The sequence below is a fragment of the Ipomoea nil genome, unplaced genomic scaffold (assembly GCF_001879475.1).
Source record: "Ipomoea nil cultivar Tokyo-kokei standard unplaced genomic scaffold, Asagao_1.1 scaffold2826, whole genome shotgun sequence".
Lineage (NCBI taxonomy): Eukaryota > Viridiplantae > Streptophyta > Magnoliopsida > Solanales > Convolvulaceae > Ipomoea > Ipomoea nil.
Window position 1 is genome coordinate 4,067,672 of NW_017619254.1, and position 20,898 is coordinate 4,088,569.

At 34.8% G+C, this 20,898-nt stretch overlaps 3 protein-coding genes and 1 long non-coding RNA gene across 4 annotated transcripts; 1 reads left to right on the forward strand and 3 right to left on the reverse strand.

Moving 5' to 3' along the window:
• Window positions 1-3,741: 3,741 nt before the first annotated feature.
• Window positions 3,742-7,589, reverse strand: LOC109159135 (proteasome subunit alpha type-3-like). Its single transcript, XM_019307163.1, has 9 exons — window positions 7,313-7,589; window positions 7,082-7,165; window positions 6,362-6,435; window positions 5,731-5,817; window positions 5,558-5,642; window positions 5,424-5,470; window positions 4,956-5,021; window positions 4,123-4,213; window positions 3,742-4,022 (listed from the first exon to the last, which is right to left on the reverse strand). The coding sequence occupies exons 1-9, from the start codon at window positions 7,454-7,456 to the stop codon at window positions 3,951-3,953; spliced, it is 750 nt and encodes a 249-aa protein (XP_019162708.1). The 5' UTR covers window positions 7,457-7,589; the 3' UTR covers window positions 3,742-3,950.
• Window positions 7,590-10,242: 2,653 nt separating this feature from the next.
• Window positions 10,243-18,966, reverse strand: LOC109159211. Its single transcript, XR_002050525.1, has 3 exons — window positions 18,881-18,966; window positions 12,627-12,631; window positions 10,243-10,252 (listed from the first exon to the last, which is right to left on the reverse strand). It is a non-coding gene; the product is annotated as an uncharacterized LOC109159211 (long non-coding RNA).
• LOC109159210 (probable aquaporin SIP2-1) lies at window positions 11,548-13,492 on the forward strand. The gene is made up of 3 exons (XM_019307287.1): window positions 11,548-12,035; window positions 12,795-13,055; window positions 13,129-13,492. Exons 1-3 carry the CDS (start codon window positions 11,739-11,741, stop codon window positions 13,294-13,296), a joined length of 726 nt encoding a protein of 241 aa, XP_019162832.1. The 5' UTR covers window positions 11,548-11,738; the 3' UTR covers window positions 13,297-13,492.
• Window positions 14,699-17,635, reverse strand: LOC109159209 (E3 ubiquitin-protein ligase At4g11680-like). Its single transcript, XM_019307286.1, has 4 exons — window positions 17,019-17,635; window positions 16,036-16,155; window positions 15,463-15,739; window positions 14,699-15,098 (listed from the first exon to the last, which is right to left on the reverse strand). Exons 1-4 carry the CDS (start codon window positions 17,453-17,455, stop codon window positions 14,937-14,939), a joined length of 996 nt encoding a protein of 331 aa, XP_019162831.1. The 5' UTR covers window positions 17,456-17,635; the 3' UTR covers window positions 14,699-14,936.
• Window positions 18,967-20,898: the final 1,932 nt, after the last annotated feature.

A 20,898-nucleotide genomic window follows, 5' to 3' on the forward strand; every position in this document is an offset into this window, starting at 1 on the left:
CTTGCAAATCACATTATTATGTTTATAGGGAGAGGATCAGTGAAAGTTGATGACAACTTGTTTGGTACACATCCTGTATTGCGCCTTATAAGGTTAGTTAATATTTCCTAATTTACAACTCATTAATCAAATCAAATTTATGGCCTTTTTAAAATTTGACTTTTAATATTTAGTAATATTTTAATGTGATTTTTAAATATACAAGTTTTAGCCTCGTATAAAAATAATTAAATTATAAATAATTTAAGTTAAATTTCATTAAATGTGTTAAAGATATAAAACTAGACAGATGTTACTCCATTGTATGTTTATATTGTAATATGAAATGTTTAAGTATAATTGATTATTAATTTAAATATTATTGTACAGTTATGTAATACATCATTAATATGATGTAATTAAAATATTGAGAGTCGTAGTAGAAATTATATATGTCTATGTATATGTATTGAATGTTGTAGAAATTTACGCAATATAAGATTTAGGTGATGTCTCAATTTGTGATTTAAGTGGAGGTTTGGGCAATCTTCTAAAGCTTTAAATGGGTGAAAGAATTTCTATTTACGATAATAAGTGACTTTAATTTAGTGGAAAAATAGAGGTGACATGTCCCACATGTCTTGAAACCTTATGATGAATATAACGGAGATGTGCAAACGAGAGTGAGATCGATAATGAAATGCAGTTATGTATATCGAGAGTAGAATATTAAGAGTTGGACAAATGAAATGTTTGGGTGATTTATGTATATTAGAGTAAATCAATTGATTAGTGTTGAGTTATTTCCTTTGCCATGCTAAAGATTTGCTAATTTTAAATTTTTTTCCTATGTTGTTTCAACAAATTTTTATCAAGAATTGGTCCACACGGGCTTAGCTCACTGGTTTAATAGGCAGTATTCGGGAGAAGAAATCAAAATTCAAACCTCGACATGGAATTATGCCCAAAGTAGGCAGATCTGCACACCGACATTTGGCTATGTCTACTGAGCCATCGAGTCACCGTGATTTACATTCTCCCAAATACTTTAAATAAATAAATATATATATATATATATATATATATATATATATATATATATATATATATATATATATATATATATATATATATATATTGTGAAGTTGTTGAGACAACCTAATTATTAGGTTGGATGATTCAACATTGATTGTGTAAATTTTGATTCGGTGAATTCCAAGAAAAATTTATATAGAGTCTATATTTTCTTAATCTTGAAAGTATTCTCTCATTCAATAGAATATATAGATTTAGAAAATCATATTTAATGCTTTAAAAAAATCATATTTAATGTATTGACTAAAATTTTTATTACTGTAAATCTGTAATAACTGCAATATAATTTTTTTTCTTTATATGTGCTCAGATTGTATTTATATAAATTGAACAATTTTTTGGAACATTCTAATATACTGCATAGTAAAAAAAATAAAATAAAATAAAATTTAGGGACAAAGAGAGTATTTATTTAATATCATGCGCCAACTACGATGACATCTTGGTTATCATTTCAAATGAGTGGTTATACAATTATTGATTAGAAAAACAAAAAAAAAAAAAAGTCCCCATGCTAAGTGTTTTAACATTTCATGTGTTGTCAAAGGCCTTGTGGTCGAGCGGTATATACTTTGAACATATATTACATTGTAATAGAGTCAATAATATTCAAAAAAAAAAAAACATTTAATGTATTAAATATTAATTTTGAATTCTCACAATTTTTTTAATTGTTTCATAATGCCAATAAATCAGTAAAAAAAAAAATTCAAAAATCTTGAAGGGGAGCAAAATTTATGATCTTGCATATAATGATTTTGTGGGAGTCTAAAGAGAGATGTTCCAACAAAGACTCGACTACTTGTATTTTATGAAATATAAATACCAATGTAGTATATATATAAAAAAAAAAATTTGATGAAATTATACAATTTTTTTATACAATTTCTTCAAAAAAATCATCGATGCAATTCAATCCTTATACCATGGACTAAGGTTCAGAGTGATTGTGTATGTGCCTTTTGTTGTGAGTTATTATGTTATGAAATTATGTACCTTATGAGTATGAAATTCTGTACATGAAACAAACTAATAATTGTGTCTTATGTTATGAATTTCTGTGTCTATAAACACAAATTATGTACCTAAATTATATTTGAAAAATAAATAAATAGCATATGTATGTGTCTTGTGTTGTTATTTTTTTGTGTACTGTGTTATGAAATGATATACTTCGTTTTAATTCAGAATTCATAATACTATGTAGACTCTAGTTCATGATATAAATTGTGGATACCATTCTACCATGTATACAATAAGTGCAATAAAAATAGTGGAGTAATAAATTGAAAGAGAGGGGTCAAATTTGCCGACATTTAAAACCCGCTGCTGCTGACCGTTGGACAATCATCTTCAAAACTGAAAACTAGCCGTTGGTTGTGTCAGGAGTGCAGTGCAGTGCCAGCTTCTTGTTTCAAACCTCACATTTCTTTGCCTCTTTACCTAACTCTTTTTGGACTCTATTTGGGAATGAATTCACTATAGAAAGAAACATGTCTCTTTTCTTTTTCTTTTTCTTTTTTTTTTTTCATTTAAATTTACTCTATTGATAATTAAACACTTTTTTATTTATTAACATTTTATAAAATGAAATCAACCTCACCTTAAGTTAAAAATAAGATGAGATGTCCTAAAGTTAAGATTAGAAGTTGTAATTATTGATTTGTCCGCAAGAAAACACAAATAGAGATGTTTTAATTATATCATTCTCTTGAATTGATATTACTCAATTTACACCAAGAAATCTTTTAATTCACATATAAGTATATAACCCAAAATGGTAAAAAAGATTGGAGAGGGTATTCTCCTAATTTGTAAGTAATAATGTGTATTCTTTAAAGAGCATCCTCTCACCCAACAAGATATGATTTGATAATGATTTGCTCACTTCTTTTAATTGTTGCTTTATTTGATAATACATCTTGCTTTAAGCCCATTACGATGCGAGCTTTGGCATCTTTTAGAAGAAAAAAGTGGGTGATTAAAACAACGGCAAATCCTTTCAAAATAAAAAAATAAAAAAATAACGGCAAATTATTCTATGGACCTGAATCTACCTTGTCAAGTTTGGCAAATTATTGTGTACCATCATGGTCTACATAGTGTTATGTGGATCATAACAAAAAGTACATTTTTAATATACTAAATGTACATTATACAATATAATGTACATTCAGTACAAAAATAATGTACATCCCATGAATACAATGTACATTATTTTTGTGCTGAATATACATTATTTTATATTATACAAAATATAATCCACACAACTTGTACGGATCATGATCACACAATAATGATTGGTTGAATTTAAAATACACAATTTATATACTAAATGTTCACAATTTACATACTAAATGTTCACAATTCAAAATGTGAACATTTAGTATGTAAATTGTGAACATTCAATATGTAAATTGTGTATTTTATATCCGAATTCACATTACAAAGTGGACCCGGGTCCATAGTATAACTGTCTTTAAACAACTGAATTGATGTTCAATAACTTATCAGATAATAATAATAATGTAGCAGAGTTGTTGGTGGTGGTTTAAAGTGGCAACTATTCCGACATAATAATATGCCATCCCCACTCCTAATTTTCTTGACTTTCCATAAGCAGACACTTTATTCATCTACTGTATTAATTATGCTCCTTGATAGTCCTTTTTCCACAAAAAATGTTTTATAATAATTGATGAGTAAAGGATCAGAGATGATCAACAATTCTGACCATGTATGTAAGAACACAGCATCTCACATGCTTAACTCAATCAACACATGGACTTGTTCCCATCATACATAAGATCGAGAATGAAAACTTACAACCTACTTACTGTATCATAAAATTGTACTCTGCATTTCTTAGGCTGCCATTAATCTGCGTCCATTTCTTCAAGCGCGGCAGCTGCTGCTGCCTTGGCTTCCTCTAAGAGTTGGTCCGGAACCTACAACACAAGAAATATGGTACCCTGTCAAATGCCCACCACTAACACTACTTATTACTTGATAAGTTGTTCCAACGCTAGAGAAATGTTTTAGGTATACCTTCTGATGCTGGCGGTTTGACTCATCGCATACCCAACTCATTTCCAATTCGAAGGCCTTGTCCTTTGCTTCATCATGTATTCCGTAGATTCTGCATATATTAAAGGTGATCTGTTAAAATATGTGAAAATCACACCAATAAGATATGTTCCAGTAAATTCTTGGTTTTGATCAAACTGTAGTGATTGCTATGAGGTTTTTGGAAGCAGAAAGTTTCATGGATGCTTCAAACAAACAAAAAAAAAAAATCGAAGTTGATACATAATAACAAAAACCTCATTTTAACTCTGTAAGAAGCATCTATTCACAGAAAAACAATGCATGTCATCCACCACATGGAATGCTTTGGGGGTGGTCAGTAGGATGCAATTGAGAGAACTTTAATATGAGTCAGATGAAGAGAATTAAAGAAGGCTAGGTCAAGCTTAATGGAAGAACAAATAAGAGTTGTTCGCTCAAAAAGAACACACACACATATTGCAGACTTCAGAAGTGAGAAGGCTGTTGTGGCTGTAACGTTTCCTCGTTTTTATAACTTATCAAAAGCCAGGAAAGAAGAGAAAAATAAATACAAGGCTTGGTTTCTACATTCTTCAAGATTCATACATATCACAACAAAAATTTTCGGTCAAAAGAACATTAACACATTATTTCTGATATGTAAAATAATGTATTTTTCTTTTCTTCTTTTAAATTTATTTATTAATAAACAGACTGCTTAATTCACTTAATGCTAGAGGTTTTAATGCTAAAATATCTGTCAGCAATCAATCCAGATTCAATACAATAGTTGGACAAAAATAAACGTTGAAATATGGAAGCATAACACTCACATTTTAGCCACCTCAATAACCCCTTGCCGACAAGTCATTTCAGCGAGCTTCAATTTCTCAATTTCACTGCCCAAATTTCATTTTAAAGTGTGTCAGCAATTTATTGAACTCAAACAAAATAATTTAGGAAGTGCTGTGGAGAGCCAGAAAAAATGAAAATACGCAGGTGTCAGTATCATGTGCATGAAAATAAACTAAAGAACTGAATGTTAAGTAATCTGACAACACAATAATAGGAATGCACGACCAACAAAGGGAAACAAAAATCCAGATTGGGGAATATAAGAAGAATGATATCTAATGAAAATTTTTACTTTAATGACATCATAGTAAATTTCTATATATTTGGATGGTCAAACTAGAAAGGAGATTTCTCTATTTATACTAAAACAAACATGGAAAGCACAAGTGCTTCCATAATTCAAACTTTAGGTTAATTAGGGCTGAGCATGCACATTTGGTACTTACGTTTTAGCAGCCTGCCTTCCCTTTCCAATAGCAGCACCAAAGTATCTCTAGGACAAATGCCACATTGTGTTAAGATGTGAAAGAACCCATCAAACAGGATGGAATCAATTGAAACTGATCAATAAACAACTTACATAGGAGACACCTGAAGGTTCAACCATGTACAGCTGCGGTCCATCTCGGTCGTAACCACCAAGAATCACCCCACAACCAAAAGGTCTAGAGCAAATAACTAAAAAAGTTTCACACTTGAAGAGCAGTGAATAGGTAAACATGTTCTTGAAGACTGCAAGAAAATATTGCTAACCTGAGCCACCAATAGAGTGTACATAAATGCACATAACTTGCAACACGTTCTGCAAGTTCTTTCACAGGAATTGGCTCGCCGTAGACACTACGAAACAGAACAATATATGAGGCGTAATTGCATAAATAGGATTACTGATGAAATGTATAATGATTTTGCACCAAGAGTTGCACCCAAGCAAGATGTGCTTACAAGTACCCAGCATAACTACTAATCAAATCCAAGCTACACCCACACATTATATCAGTGTACTTCATTTTCAAGTCCCATTCATCCCTAGTCATGTTTTTGAATTAAGTCATTAACTGTGAGACTAGAGCATAAAAAACTATTTGAGCTTTACCACCAAGAATGATATTATTATATTAACATTACTGTCATGAATGCATCATGGCACCACCTGATCCATTTAGGTCCTTACAATAATACCCCATATGAGAAGCACAGAAGAGAATTTGACAAAAAGGAGAAAAAATAACAGTCAATGTATATAATGCAACTTTCAAAGTGTCAAACTACAAAATTCTAACAAAGTCAATATCAAAAGGAAAGCAGAGAAAAAAAAAAATAAGAGAGATGTAACAAATAGGATACATGATGTGTATATGTATAAGGCCAATAGAAAGGATACCTTTCATAGCTGTTTGCTTCAGATTTAGCTCGTGCAACAATTTGCCTCCCATCAGCAGCTAATCCAGCAATAGCCTGTAAGGACAGGAGAATGAATTCCCAGTAAAAAATGAGTGAAAAACTTAGAGAGAGAAAGAGAGAGAGGATTATCCTTTATTTAACTGTACTTCCACGAGTGTTCTGTACATCTATATACACACTGAGAACACAGCCACATTCATATGAATGGAAGGGAGGGGAGTGAGCTAACAACCTCAACCTCCCTTGACTATCTCTCATCATGAGCAAGAAGGATGGATACCATGTATATGCACTCTCATTCAATTGAATAGACAAGGATGACAGAATCACAGGACATCTAAATGCAATATGCCCGAAATTTTTCTTAGAGTTACCTTCATTAATGAAAATACAGAGCCAAAAGTTGACAAAACCCAAATCCCCCCCAAACATCATCAAACACAAAAGAGAACATTAGTCTGCCCTTTCAAAAACACTCAGCCTATTTTTTGCATATGGGCGCGCACATATTCTTTTACACAAAATAGTAGTGTATCAAAGTTGAAACCAACAAAACGTCAATATAAAAATTAGAATTAACTTAATTTAAATAAATAAGCTATTCTTAATGTTAATATTATATCTATTTATATATATCTGTGTGCATCCGCGATTAATATTAATACAGAACAAAGAGCAAAAGAAGAAAAAACGGCAGTACCATGCCAGAATGGCGATGAACAGAGTGAATTCTTCTATTCGATCCGGGCAATATCATCCTCGAGGCTATCAGCTTCTCCACTCCCTACAATTAAACCCCCTCAGATAAATCATGAAATCCATAATTCAATCCCTAACTTCAATCACTAAACGATATACATTATACATATTTGTACGTTTATAAAAGAGAGAGAGAGAGAGAGAGAGGAGAAAAAGGTAGAAAGAGTGTTACCATGACAATGCCATCCTTGCACTTGATGGCGACGACAGTGCCGCTGTTGTCGACGGCCTTGGCGGCGTACTCGGTCTGGAAAACTCTGCCGTCCGGCGAGAACGTCGTCACCGAGAGATCGTAGCCGGTGCCAATGCTGCTCATCTTTCCTTGGATTCTTCAACTACTCCCCGCCGAAGATCAATTTTAACTCGCTGCTTTGAGCTCTGAACAAACACAACAATGGAGGATTACAGATTAATTGAGTTAGAGCTTTTCTTTCGACTCAAGCCTCCTGCAAGTTTATTTCCAGAGTATTATTATAATTTATAATTATAATTATAATTATAATTCCCCCAGTATGTTGGGCTGTTATGCTATTATAGGGGTTTTGTAATTTTCATCTTGGGCTTTGAACTCCTTTTATTTGGGATGGGCGATAACAATTGGTATACCATGGACCAATGTCCACCTTGTATTGTGAATCCCGTCTAATACAATATCGTTTTATTTATTTATTTATTGCTATTTACCATAAAAAAAAAAATCATATCATGTATATTATTATTAAATTAAAATGTAATATAGATAAAATTATATGTTACTGTTGTTATAATGAAATGAAACTTTTTTTTTTTTGAAAGGAGCCTGTACGGCATTTATTCGAAATATGCAGAAATAGCAGCTGGTGGACTAGAGTCCGAATACATAACAGTTGTCTGAGTAAAGGCAAAAGATGCTAAAGTATGAGCTAAATAATTCTCTAATCTAGGAACATAACGAATTAAACAATTGTCAAAAGTCAACATACTAGTCCTGCAGCTATCAATGGTGTAGCCCAAGTAAGACCACGATGATCGAGTCATTGATGATAGATATTGTTGTAGTACTAAACAATCCGTGAAGAGCTGGATAGAGTTTATACCGCGATCCCTCAACCATGACAAAACTTCTTTGCACGCTAGAGCCTCTGCCATTAGTGGTGTAAAACAATCTGACATAGGGGTGGTCATTGCGGAAATATATCCTCCTTGCGTATCTAGAATAATAGCACCTGCCGCCGCCTTGTTCGTTTGTGGGTTGTATGCCGCGTCGAAGTAGCACATGAGAGGCTCCACGTCTGAGGCGATTGGGTGTTCTACTGGCCGCATCACAGCACTGCTTTGTGGCAGTCCGTGCACTGCCGGCACAGCAGTGGCATTCACTGTCGTTGGCGGCATTATGGTTGGCATTCCACCCTGCTCCGCTACGGCCATATTGGTCTGTGGTTGTGCATGTGTGGGGTGCGCAACCTTCCAAGAGTGTACAGTTGAAGACGCCATTGCTAATACTTTCTGAGGCCTGGGTAAACATGCGTCCCAAACAGCCCCATTCCTCGCACGCCAAGTGTAGTATAGAATGGCCACTGCATAAATAATCTCATTATCATCTAAAATATTCATCAAATCATTAAACCAATCACTGAAAATATTTGTGACACTATTGGGAATTGGAAGGTGAGATTGTGCCCAAATGTTTGTTGTATAGCCACATGTGATCAAAGAATGCACATGCAATAATATATATTGTTAAATGGACGTGTAATTAAAATAATATTTCGTGTTACTATAATGAACCTAGTGCATATGAAAAATGAAACTAAGAAACATAGTCATACAATACATATATTGTCAAATGAACATGTAGTGTAATTATAATGGTACTTCAACGTTACTATAATGAAACTAAAAACACATAATCATACAATAGCATATATGGCCAAGTGAAATGAAGTGTAATTAAAATAATACTCCAGCGTTACTATAATAAACTAGTATATATGGAAAACAAACTAGAAAACATAGCTTATACAATAACATATATTCTCAAATGAAACTAAAGTATAATTAATGGCAAATTATGCTATGCGCACGTGCGCACCTTGCGCACGGCGCTAAAACGGCGTCGTTTTCACAAAACGGCGTCGTTTTCCGTGAAAACGACGCTGTTTTAACTATAAAAAAAAAAAATTGTTCGAAACGCCGTTAACAGCGTTAACGGCATATTCGTTATGAAATTATGAATATACAGTTATGACATTATGAATGTACAGTTATAGAATTATGAATGTATAGTTATGGAATTATGAACTTACAATTATGAACATAGAGCTTCGAAAATTATGAATGTTCGGTATGGAATTATGAATATACAATATGGAATTATGAATGTACAGTTATGAAATTATGAATGTACAGTTATGGAATTATGAATGTACAGTTATGAAATTATGAACATAGAACTCTGACATTATGAACTTACAATTATGAACATAGAGCTTCGAAAATTATGAATTTACAGTTATTGAATTATGAATGTACAGTTACGGAATTATGAATGTACAGTTATAGAATTATGAATGTACAGTTATGGAATTATGAATGTACAGTTATGAAATTATGAACACAAAGCTGTGAATATATGCTCCTATAACGAAGTGGTCTGAAAAAAAAAAAAAAAAAAAAAAGGAAGATAATGGTGCCTGACGGCACCGTTATCTGTGCCCATGAAGCACGCTGGGCACGAGCCCACAGCATAACTATCCATAATTAATACAATACAATATCGTTTAACTTCATGATCTACGTTGTTACATATATTGTTGGTTTACAGGTTTTTGGGTAGTCTACTGGTGATCAAACACAACCGAGAAAGGGCAATAGTTCGCCGAAAAATGATAATAAACATAGAGATTGTACTCACCAAACGCTAGTGTATATTCAGAATGCTCTCTCAATACCGTGCCTTCTCAAGTATTTTATACAAGATCGGGTGACCGTGTTAAAGGAACTAATTAACATTAATAATGGCTAATAAATGCTAGTCTAATTATTATAGACTCAATGTGCCTCATCATGGCTCTTAACTCCTCCTAATTGCTCATTTAATGCCCTATCTCAATGGACCGTTCAGACATTTCTTCTCCCCGTCACTCCTTGTCGACTCCTTGGTGTACTCAGTTTGTTCAGACTAGCTCCATCTCCCACCTAGTTCCTGTTTCCTTCACTCTCTCGATACTTCCAAACAGACTCCTTCACTCATCCAGACTCTACCAGTTGGCTCCTCTAGTCGTTTGGCTTCCAGATATATTCTTCCAACTCATCTTGCCTTGTCTGACTAATCCAACAACTCTGCCGGTTCTCAGCCTCCTTTACTCGATCGGGTGGTTCGACGGGATCCATATGGTTCCCTTCATAAGACGACTCCCGGATTGATTCTTACTTATTTATTGGTCTCACTTTCTTTTTTATTCTCAATCTCTCCTCCTTCTTGATTGGTATGGCTACTTAGTCTCACCTCATTTTTTATTGGTCTGACTACATGTAACGATTTTGCTTTGCCTTGGATCGTCTCCCGCCCTTATAATCCGTTAAACTCCACGGTGCCTACCGACTCGTCATCCCATTATTCTTATTGTCCTATCTGGTATCGTTATTCATCCGATCTTTGATGTACATATCCTATCATATATGATCCACATTAAAATTTGATTGTGTATAGCTAAGGTACATTATGTGAGTAGGTGAGGCCATTAGCCCCGAGTGATTTGGTATTACAAATCCACAATTAAATATTGAATTAATTTCACTTTTGGTCCCACGACTTTTGATGTTCTATCACTTTTGGTGCACAACTTTAAAAATGTTTAATTTTGGTGCCTAACTTTGTTATTTTTATCAGTTTTGGTCCTTTCGGCCAAATTGACAGCGAAATGTTACTGGATTTTATATTGTTAGGGGTAAATCGCCATCCCAAGGAAACATTTTCAATATCTAAACAAAATCACTGTAAAATCATATCTATAGGTGTTTGACGATGAAAATAATGGGGAAGACGGGCAGAAACCAGACAGATCTATGGGATTTATAGTTTCGACCATTGACAAACTCTTCTTTTCCTCTTAATATGATTTTTCTTTTGTTTAAATATTGAAGATCTTTCTACGGGATGACGATTTTATAAAATCCGGAAATATTTTACCGTCAATTTGGCTGGAAGGACCAAAACTGATAAAAATAACAAAGTTAGGCACCAAAATTAAAAAAATTTAAAGTTGTGCATAAAAAATGATACGAACTCAAAAGTCGTGGGACCAAAAGTGAAATTAATTCATTAAATATTAGTCGCAGACAAACGTGACAATAGTTTAAAGCTGGCCGGAAGAAATTAGTTTCAAATTAATGGTTTAAATTGGTCGCCTTATAATGTATGATTCCTTTCCATTTTTAATAATTAGTATATAAAGTAAAAATAATAGTGAATTGATACACGAGAGTGCGAGACCCTGATTGGGTTCACAGCGGAATAATTCAGGGTTCTCGTCTCGGGTTCTTCTCACATCGTAGCCGGCCGGCCGGCGATTTCCTCTCCCTCCGCCGTTCTCCTCCGTGCCACAAAGAAAGACAACATGGAGGGAAGCAGAGGGTTGAGGATGCTGGCGTCTGATTTCTTGATGTCCCTGATGTGGGTATGGTCCAGCGTGCTCATCAAGGTCTTCGTCTACGGAGTCCTGGCGTTCGGCGACCACGATTTCCACGCCGAGATCCTCAAGCATACCCTCGCCGTCGCCGTCATGTTCTTCTTCGCCTTCCTGGTCAACGTCACCAACGGCGGCGCCTACAATCCCCTCACCGTCTTGGCCTCCGCCATCTCCGGCGATTTCAAGAATTTCCTCTTCACCGTCGGCGCCAGAATCCCTACCCAGGTTGGTTTTACTCCTTTTTTTCAATCTCGTTTCTGATCAAACACTAAACTCTGTTTTAATTAAATAAAATTTATTTATATTTTCTTAAAAATCATTTTGGAATGCTAAGATTGTTGGAAGGGGAAGGGTGATGTGGATCTTGAATTATGAAATGAGGATTTCAAAAGCTAATTTAGATAGCAGATGATTTTCTGTCCTCTCATTTCCCACCCATCCAAACATAGCCTAAACAAATTTTGCCTGGATCAAGAAAACACCATAGTTAGAACCTAAAATGTATGTTTCTGCAAATCCCAGTTGACAATATGGGCTGATGATTCATGGTTGGTTGAGGTTAAGGCTGTTAGGTGTGACACAAGATGATTGATGGGTGAATTCTAAGTAGCAATTCTTGTTTTTCTAACTAAGAGGATGTAGAAAGTGGGGTATAGAGTTCTCTTAGCCACAAAAGAGGATCACTAGGTAAGAAGGGTACCACAAAATCAATGACTACAAGCTGTTCTTGCACATTAACGGTATGTGGACTGTAGTCGCCATGACCTTTGGTCTGGCTTTGATACCAAATTGAAGCATGTGAAGCATGTGTTCCACCTCAACTAATGGATATTAATGGATATATCGTTCTACATTAATTATGCTCACATCTTCACAGATACATGATTGGAGTATCTATGATTTGGGCAGCTGTCATTTCCTCTTTGTAGTCCTTCGTTAATGCTTATTGAATTGACATTTTTCCCTTCTCTCTTAATTGTTAAGGTACTTGGATCAATTACTGGTGTTAGGCTCATCCTGGACACGTTTCCTGACATAGGACGAGGACCTAAGCTGAATGTTGACATCCACCGAGGTGCCCTCACCGAAGGATGCTTGACATTCATGATCGTGATCATCTCGTTTGGGCTTTCTAGACAGATTCCCGGTAGTTTCTTCATGAAGACTTGGATCTCCAGTCTGTCAAAGCTCGCCCTCCATGTGCTTGGCTCTGATCTGACAGGGGGGTGTATGAATCCAGCATCCGTAAGTACAAAATCCTTCATTATGACTACTATGCTCGACGAAAGATGGGCTTTAACAAACGTCGTTTTTACAGGTGATGGGGTGGGCTTATGCTCGTGGGGATCACATAACCAAGGAGCACATACAAGTTTATTGGCTGGCACCAATTCAGGGTACTCTTCTGGCTGTATGGATTTTTAGGCTGATGTTCCCACCGCAAAAAGAAGATAAGGCAAAAGCCAAAGCTGAAAAGTCAGATTGAATGGAGTTTGTTACTCCAAGATGATCATTTGTGTTAGATAGTCAGTTATCCATGGCAGTTTTATGCCCAAAAAAAACACCAGTTCAGATTTAGGACGATTGTAGTTTACTCTTCCACTAAATCCATGTACGGTTGTAGTTTACTCTTCCACTAAATCCATGTATATACTAAATGTTCATAAATGGTTGTTTCTCAATCCCCGGTCTGTCCAATATTAGCAAGGTGATCCGCGCATTTGTTTTCCTCCCTCAGAGTATGTTGGAAGATGATCTCATTAAAGTAAACCGAGAGAAGCTTACAGTCTTTGAGAAAAGTTGACAATCACTCCTTCAGGTCCTTGTCCCCTTTGTACATAAAATATGAATGGTTAAATCAAAGAATATAAGTCCAGAATGGATAAGGTGGATGCTATTTCTTCAGTCAGCTTAAGCCAAATATGAAATTAAATTCACATCACCCAAAACCAACATGATAAGACCAAGTTCATATTGGCAATAGATCAGATGGAATTTGCAAAAATGGCATTTTGAATAAATTCCACTTCATCCAATATCTGTCAACACAAAATAAATCCACTAATGGGTGGTTAACACAGGAGGGTTACAAAATATTATTTTACTTCCAACTTCAACTACAACTGCACAACTGTAAACTACATTCTACGTGGTAATCCTAATTCAACTTGAAAATAATATTCACTTTCTCAATTTGAGTTGATAAACTGTTTTCAAAAAAAAATTAAAATTAAGTTGATAAACTATGGTCTAGGAATAACTTAGGATGGTATATCTCATTGTGGTTCTTCGCCAATTATGATCACAAGGCAAGCTTTACCAACATCTTCAAGTAGTGGTTATGAACTAACTTTCTTGTAAATCAATGTATCACAAGAACAAAATGGGATAAATTTTGAATTTCATTGATGAAAATAGACAATTTTTTAAATTTGAATCAAAATAAACGAAATTATTTTGTTAAATATTCTCTCTGTCTCATTTGACTTGTTTTATTTACTATTCAATTATCAACTTAACTCTTTTTTAAAACTATTTTTTATAAATAATTTCTAGTTAACCGAACTAAACACAAAATATAGGGACAATATAGTATTTATTTATATATACTTTCTCAACCCGCTAAAACATAAAAAATCAGTATCGCCTCAAACTTATGACCTCCCATTTTAGAGAGTCACTTTATGCCACTAGACCAGAAGGTCATAACCAAATGCATTTGAAAACACATTTTACAAAAGAATTTTGCCTATTTTTGTCTTTTAACTTTTAAAAGTTTTGCATTCACTACATACAGAATCTGCCTGTTTTAGAAAATGCCCCAACTATCACATACATCTAATACTTACAGGAACATATGATATGGATAAACATAATTTGAAAAAAAAAAAAGAAAAAAAAAAAGAGCAATGAATAGTAAAGGGGGAGATAAAAGTTACTGCTCTAATACAATGCTATGGAAGCAAGATGGATGAGTGTATGAAATTTGCAAAATTTTTTCTGTACATTTCACCTTCCTGCAGAGCAGATTGAGTACAAGCCATCCTAGCATGTTCCTCATTCCCTTTTGATCTTAGAAAGGGGGATCCTCAATTTCCTATAAACACTATATATAGTAGACATTGATCAGACCAGTGTTTCACTGCTGAGAATATTAAATTTGCAGAGAGGACACGTGGCGTTAATTCGCAGCCATTTGCAGATGCATCTGTGGTGGAAATGGTGGTTGCAGGGAAGGGTGCACAGCTCCGCTCCATCGCTATACGTATTCAGGCAAATACAGCACTCCTGCAGAGTTACCTCCACAAAGTGAGCGGGCCAAACAAAAAAAGAACACTTCTTGAAAAAATTTAATGAATAAGAGGAATTTAAATGACATATGATCAATTGAGGCCAACCAAGTGTTTTTTTTTTTGGTTTTGGGTGTACTCAGGAGGGTTTCCACCGTCAGACACAGTGATTAATCCCCTCGCTGAATTGTAGGCACCTCTTTTGGGTGGGTCAGCTGACCTGGAGATTTAAGGCTGCTCCATACCCAAACCCAAGGATCGATATGTCATGCTCACAATCAAGATTTGCACAAAACAATTTATAGTTTTCCCATTTTATGTATATTTCCAGTATTTGAAGGAATAGGGTTACAGGTGCTTACGGAGTCCTCTGGACTAAGAGAGAGCTTTGGCAAGGACTCCCCCTCCTCCAATGCCATGTAATCATACGGGAAATTTGACATAGTATTAGATTGCCAGTATCTATACTTGGGAAGAGTCCTGATATCATTTTCAGACGCACCCTCTCCCAGTTTCATTGCGTATGCAACTGATGCTAGAATCGGAAGGCAACAAAATACTGCGATAAAGACCATGCATGCCATTGCGATGCAAAAGATCACAAAGAACACATCAAATGCCAAAAAGACGACAGATAACCTGCAATTTGATTACGGGCTGTCAAAGTCAAGATGTAGGTTCCAGATATAAATGCTAGTCAAAATGTGTAATGACTACATGATTTATACAATACAAACGAAGTTTCTCAAATCAAATGTGACTATGTGAGTATGTTGATATTTGACACACACACACAAAGCTATGCCAGAAGAAAAGACTAATACCTATACATTCACCAATCTCCAAATGGACAAAATACGTTCAGCAAATCAGGAAGTAAGTACATTAAGAGTGGTGGAGAAAGTGAAAATTGTGACTTAAAAGGATGGACATACCAGTAAAGATGGGGAGAATCTTGCAGAAGTGCCTGGCCACCCATGAAAATCCAATAGAAACCAAAAATCCACCAGATTGACGAGATCACTGTATTAATCGACTCCAACCTCTTCATGATACTGGTTCAAAAGAGTATATCACATATAAATAAAGGGGAGACAGAAACCCCAAAAAAAAAAAAAAAAAAAAAAAAAAAAAAAAAAAAAGAATCTTCCACATCCACAAATTATTTTTCCTACCTTCTCTTCCCTATGCTGTCTTCTACCTTCCACCCCCACCCACCCACCCAATTTTCAACTGAGCCATTAACTCAAGTTCCTTGAGGAGTAGTTAAAGAAAGTCAGTATTCCCATCTCTTCTTTAACATTTAAGTGAAGTTGATCCAAACACATTACATATACTATACTTCAGATCAAATTGTCATTCAATAGCCATATATGGTGAAACTCTATAGTTTCTTGAGCAGATAATCTAGCAGGTATTCTTTTCCCAGAAATTTCAAGAAATGGTAAGTATCCATCCACTATCCAAGCAATATGAGAGATAAGTAGATAAGGAAGTGTGACTGATGCAATAAGCTTCATCCCAGTAAAATTCTCTTTAGTCTTTTGATTGTTGTAAGCATATTATACTATCCCTTCAACTCATCTGATATCATGCCTTAGTTAATGCAACAGGTTTTTGTGTAAGTCCCCTAAAATAATTAGAAAAATACCAAAATATATAATAGAAATCCCTCTCCCAGAAGAAGAGGAAGAAGAAGAAGTACTGAAATGAGCAGATTTTCCATGTTCCTTATCACCAAAAGATTCTTTCTTTTTCATTTTTCTTTAGTTACTTTGATAATTTTTGGAATTTAGCTATGTGGAGGGGGGAATTACATCTACGAAAGAGTAACAAAACCCAGAATTAATCAAAAAGACAGAAACTTTTTCACTCACAGAATTGAATCCCTAAATTAGGCAAATGGAAAGAGGGGTACCTGGCGTGAGCAAGAGCAAATAGAGAGAGCCCATGAAATTGTAGACCAAGAAGATCATCAAAGTTCCTCCTGTGATACTCAACCCACACAAAACCCACATGCAAGAGGCACTGTAGGGCATACCCTCCAATCCAGAGCCTCAGAGGTGCAGAGGGCCTCTCCCCTATGGTGGTCAAAAGCATAAAAACAGAGACCACCACGAATGCCAAGTTCCATATCACATCAAGAACCACAAAGGGCCTCGAGTACCCACAATCACCCAGCGCCAAATCATCATCACCATCATCATCAATCCCACTATCATCACCATCTACTCGATTCATAAAAATCTGATGGTAATCTGAGGAGGAAGAGGCCATTCTAGACTGGGAAATAGAAAAAAGGGTATCTTCTAAACCACCATTATCAGCATCGATTAATAAGGTGTGATGGTCCATGGGGGAAATACAAGTAAGCTGTTCTCCTCTGGTCAAACCCTTCTCTAAATATGCAAGAAAAGGAGGTTTGTTCTGGTGTGGGGGCTAACTAGCTGGCTGGGGTTTTTGGGTGAGAACTGGTGAAGGATTTGAAGAAGAAGAAGAAAGCAAACTGGGGAGGAATGTGGGAAAGAAACTATAAGTAGTATTATGTATGGTATGGTGGGAGAAGTGGGGAATGTCAATTTGTCATACATGCAAGAATCGTTCCTTCAACAATATTGACGGTCCTTTTTTTTTTTTTTAATCTACACAACAATTAGACCATTATTCTTTTATTATTTTAAAAAGTTTAGTCATTAAGGTAGGTTAGTGTTGTTGGCATTAAATTTTAGAAAAAAAAAATTATTGTCTTTTACTTCAATATTATTATAACGGGAGTAACTGAAACCAAGCGGGTTAAATAGTTAACTCTATGAGGAATTTCCTTGATCTTTTTTATTTAAATCGGTCATCAATACACAACCTAATTTAATTTATCTTTTTCAATTTGTTAACCGTTAAAATTACAAGACAGACTTTACTCATAAGTCATAGCATATTTTTAGATAGCAATTACGAATTTTCAAAAGATATACAAAATAATTTTCTTATTTTATTAACCCTTGATATAAGCATAGACCTTTTCTTATTTTTGGTAAAGATGTCAAAAATTCCCTTAAATATTATATTACTCTGTATTTGATATGATAGTTAAATCATTAATTCGACATATATATATATATATATATATATATATATATATATATATATATATATATATATATATATATACACACACACGTTTGGAGCCTTTTGGATTATATTTTATTTTAGGAATAAGGTTCAAATTGGCCACTGAACGTAGCCTGAAAATGCAATTAAGCCACTGAACAAAAAAAAATTGCAATTAAGTCACTGAACACTCTAAATCTATGCAATTTCACCTGATAGCAGGTTACCATCAATTTTAGCAGGTCATCTGCTTACGTAGCAGTTGAGTTGGCGTTTTTAATAATTTTTAAAAAAATTTTAAAAAATTTTAATAATAAATTTTTTTAAAATTTGAAAAAAAAATTAAATAAAAAAAATAAAAATAAAACAACGGGGTGGCCGCCGGAAAGTTTTTTTATATATATAATTTGTTAAAAAAAAATTATTAAAAATTATTAAAAATGTCAACTCAGCTGCCACGTAAGCAGGTAACCTGCTAAAATTGATGGTAACCTGCTATCCGGTGAAATTGCATACATTTGGAGTGTTCGGTGGCCTAATTGTACGTTTTTGGAGTGTTCAGTGGCCTGATTGCACTTTTTTTTTTTCGTTCAGTGGCCTAATTGCATTTTCAGGTTACGTTCAGTGGCCTATTTGAACCTTATTCCTTAATTTTTAGACTTAATATAAGACTAAATAGGGATAAGGATCAAATAGACCCTCCAACTACATAGCAAAGTGCAATTAGCCCCTCCAACTAAAAAAACGTTCAATTAAACCCTTCAACTTATTAAAAGTGTGCATTTATCATTTTTAACAAGTTACCAAAAGGTTACCAATTAATTTTGCTTGCTTGGCATTGACATTTCATTTAAATATTTTTAAAAACTTAAAAAATAAAAAAAAAGAAAAGTCACCGGCGACGGATAAGTCTCGACGCCGTCAGATTCATTTGAACAGAGAAAATGGCTTCTCTTCTCCGTTAGCTCTCCGTCCAAATATACCCTTCTTCTTCTTCATGTTCTTCCTCATCGTCTTCTTGTTTCTTGTCACCAACAAGGCAAGTGTATATTTGGACGGTAATTCGTGGGAGGAGCAGGCTTTTGAGGAGGATGCGGCGGGGGCGCTGGGGGTTGTGTCTGGCCGCCGCGATCTTACACGTGCAGCTTCTTCCGGCGAGAGTTCTGGTCGGCGCAAGCCCTCGGAGGTCACATGAACGTGCACAGGAGAGGTGTTCCCAACGCTAATAATCCCACCTTAATCCCTAAGTACACTCCTCCTGCCGCCGCCCGGTACCCTTCTATACAACCACAACTCGGATTCAGATCACTGGATTAGGGTTTCCAATATTGCCCCAGAACAATATAAGAACGAGGGCTCGGTGGCTAGTAGACGACGTTTTTGTTTAACCCCGAATGTGAATAATGGGGAGAAGAAGGAGTTGAAAGTGTTGTAGATTTAAGGAAGAGTGCCGCCATTGATGATGAAGCAGAAAACAACCTGAAAATCGTGGATTCCTCTAGTTGTAGGGATCATAAAACGAGGACGATGTTGTTGACGACAAGAAGGGCGACAGACGAGGATGTTTCAAGCTGCAGCAAGAGAAGGAAAATAGATGCGAATAATCCAACGTTTGGTTTGTTCCCAAAACTGGGTTCTAGTATCCTCGCCAATCCCATAGAAGAATTGGATCTAGAGCTAAGGCTGGGTAATGATCCTCCTATGGTGAAATAAGGAACCAAAATGGATGGTTTATTGGAACGCTTAATTTCCTGTCTCATTACTCACCTCATCATCAATTCATCAGTATGTTTTCTACTTTTCTTCCTCTTTTTCTTTCTGCTTTGTTGATCAGAAGGCTGAAAAGATTGTAGGTTTGGAAATTTGCAGAGTGTAAGAATTCAAGAAGCAAGAAGACGATGAGGAAGAACATGAAGAAGGAGGGTATATTTGGACGGAGAGCTAACGGAGAAGAGAAGCCAGTTTCTCAGTTCAAATTAATCCGACGGCGTCATGGTTTATCCGTCACCGGTGACTTTAGTTTTTTATTTTTTTTAGTTTTCAAAAAACTATATATATATATATATATATATATATATATATATATATATATATATATATATATATATATATATATATATATATATATATATATTTAAATGAAATGCCACAAAGATGCCAAGCAAGTAAAATTAATTGGTGACCTTTTGGTAACTTGTTAAAAATGGTAAATGCACACTTTTAATAAGTTGAAGGGTTTAATTGAAGGTTTTTTTAGTTGAAGGGGCTAATTGCACTTTGCTATATAGTTGGAGGGTCTATTTGACCCTTATCCCGACTAAATATAACGTTTGATGATTTGAACATACTAATTGTTTCATGGCATAACTGTCATCTTTACCAGTCTCTAACTTTTGACTTTTTCTAATTGTATTAATAGTCCACATATTAATTGTCTTAAATTATTGGGCTGGTCAAATTGAAATGAAATTTGATGATTAAAAGTGGAAAAAGATTTATTATAAGATCAAAATCGAAAATAACAGTAGATTAATTTATGGGGTCCAATAATTTATGAATATTTAATGAATTTAATGAATGTAAGCCCAAGTCAAAAGTAATAAAATATAATGCCATTATAAGACCAAATGACTTGAAAAGGGTTAGAACTTAGAACTTAGGAAGCATCTTTTATTGCTTGAGACCAAGGA

Bases quoted from the DNA above. Each gene is read 5' to 3' on its own strand.
- LOC109159135 (XM_019307163.1), bottom strand. From the start codon at position 7,456: ATGAGCAGCATTGGCACCGGCTACGATCTCTCGGTGACGACGTTCTCG. The intron at 5,022-5,423 runs GTAAGTACCAAA...AAATTTGGGCAG, and splicing joins GGAAGGCAGGCTGCTAAAAC to TGAAATTGAGAAATTGAAGC. The intron at 4,023-4,122 runs GTATACCTAAAA...CTTGTGTTGTAG, and splicing joins CAAACCGCCAGCATCAGAAG to GTTCCGGACCAACTCTTAGA.
- LOC109159210 (XM_019307287.1), top strand. From the start codon at position 11,739: ATGGAGGGAAGCAGAGGGTTGAGGATGCTGGCGTCTGATTTCTTGATG. The intron at 12,036-12,794 runs GTTGGTTTTACT...TTAATTGTTAAG, and splicing joins GCGCCAGAATCCCTACCCAG to GTACTTGGATCAATTACTGG. The intron at 13,056-13,128 runs GTAAGTACAAAA...TCGTTTTTACAG, and splicing joins GGTGTATGAATCCAGCATCC to GTGATGGGGTGGGCTTATGC.
- LOC109159209 (XM_019307286.1), bottom strand. From the start codon at position 17,455: ATGGACCATCACACCTTATTAATCGATGCTGATAATGGTGGTTTAGAA. The intron at 16,156-17,018 runs GTACCCCTCTTT...CTTTTGAACCAG, and splicing joins TTTGCTCTTGCTCACGCCAG to TATCATGAAGAGGTTGGAGT. The intron at 15,740-16,035 runs GTATGTCCATCC...ATCAAATTGCAG, and splicing joins GATTCTCCCCATCTTTACTG to GTTATCTGTCGTCTTTTTGG.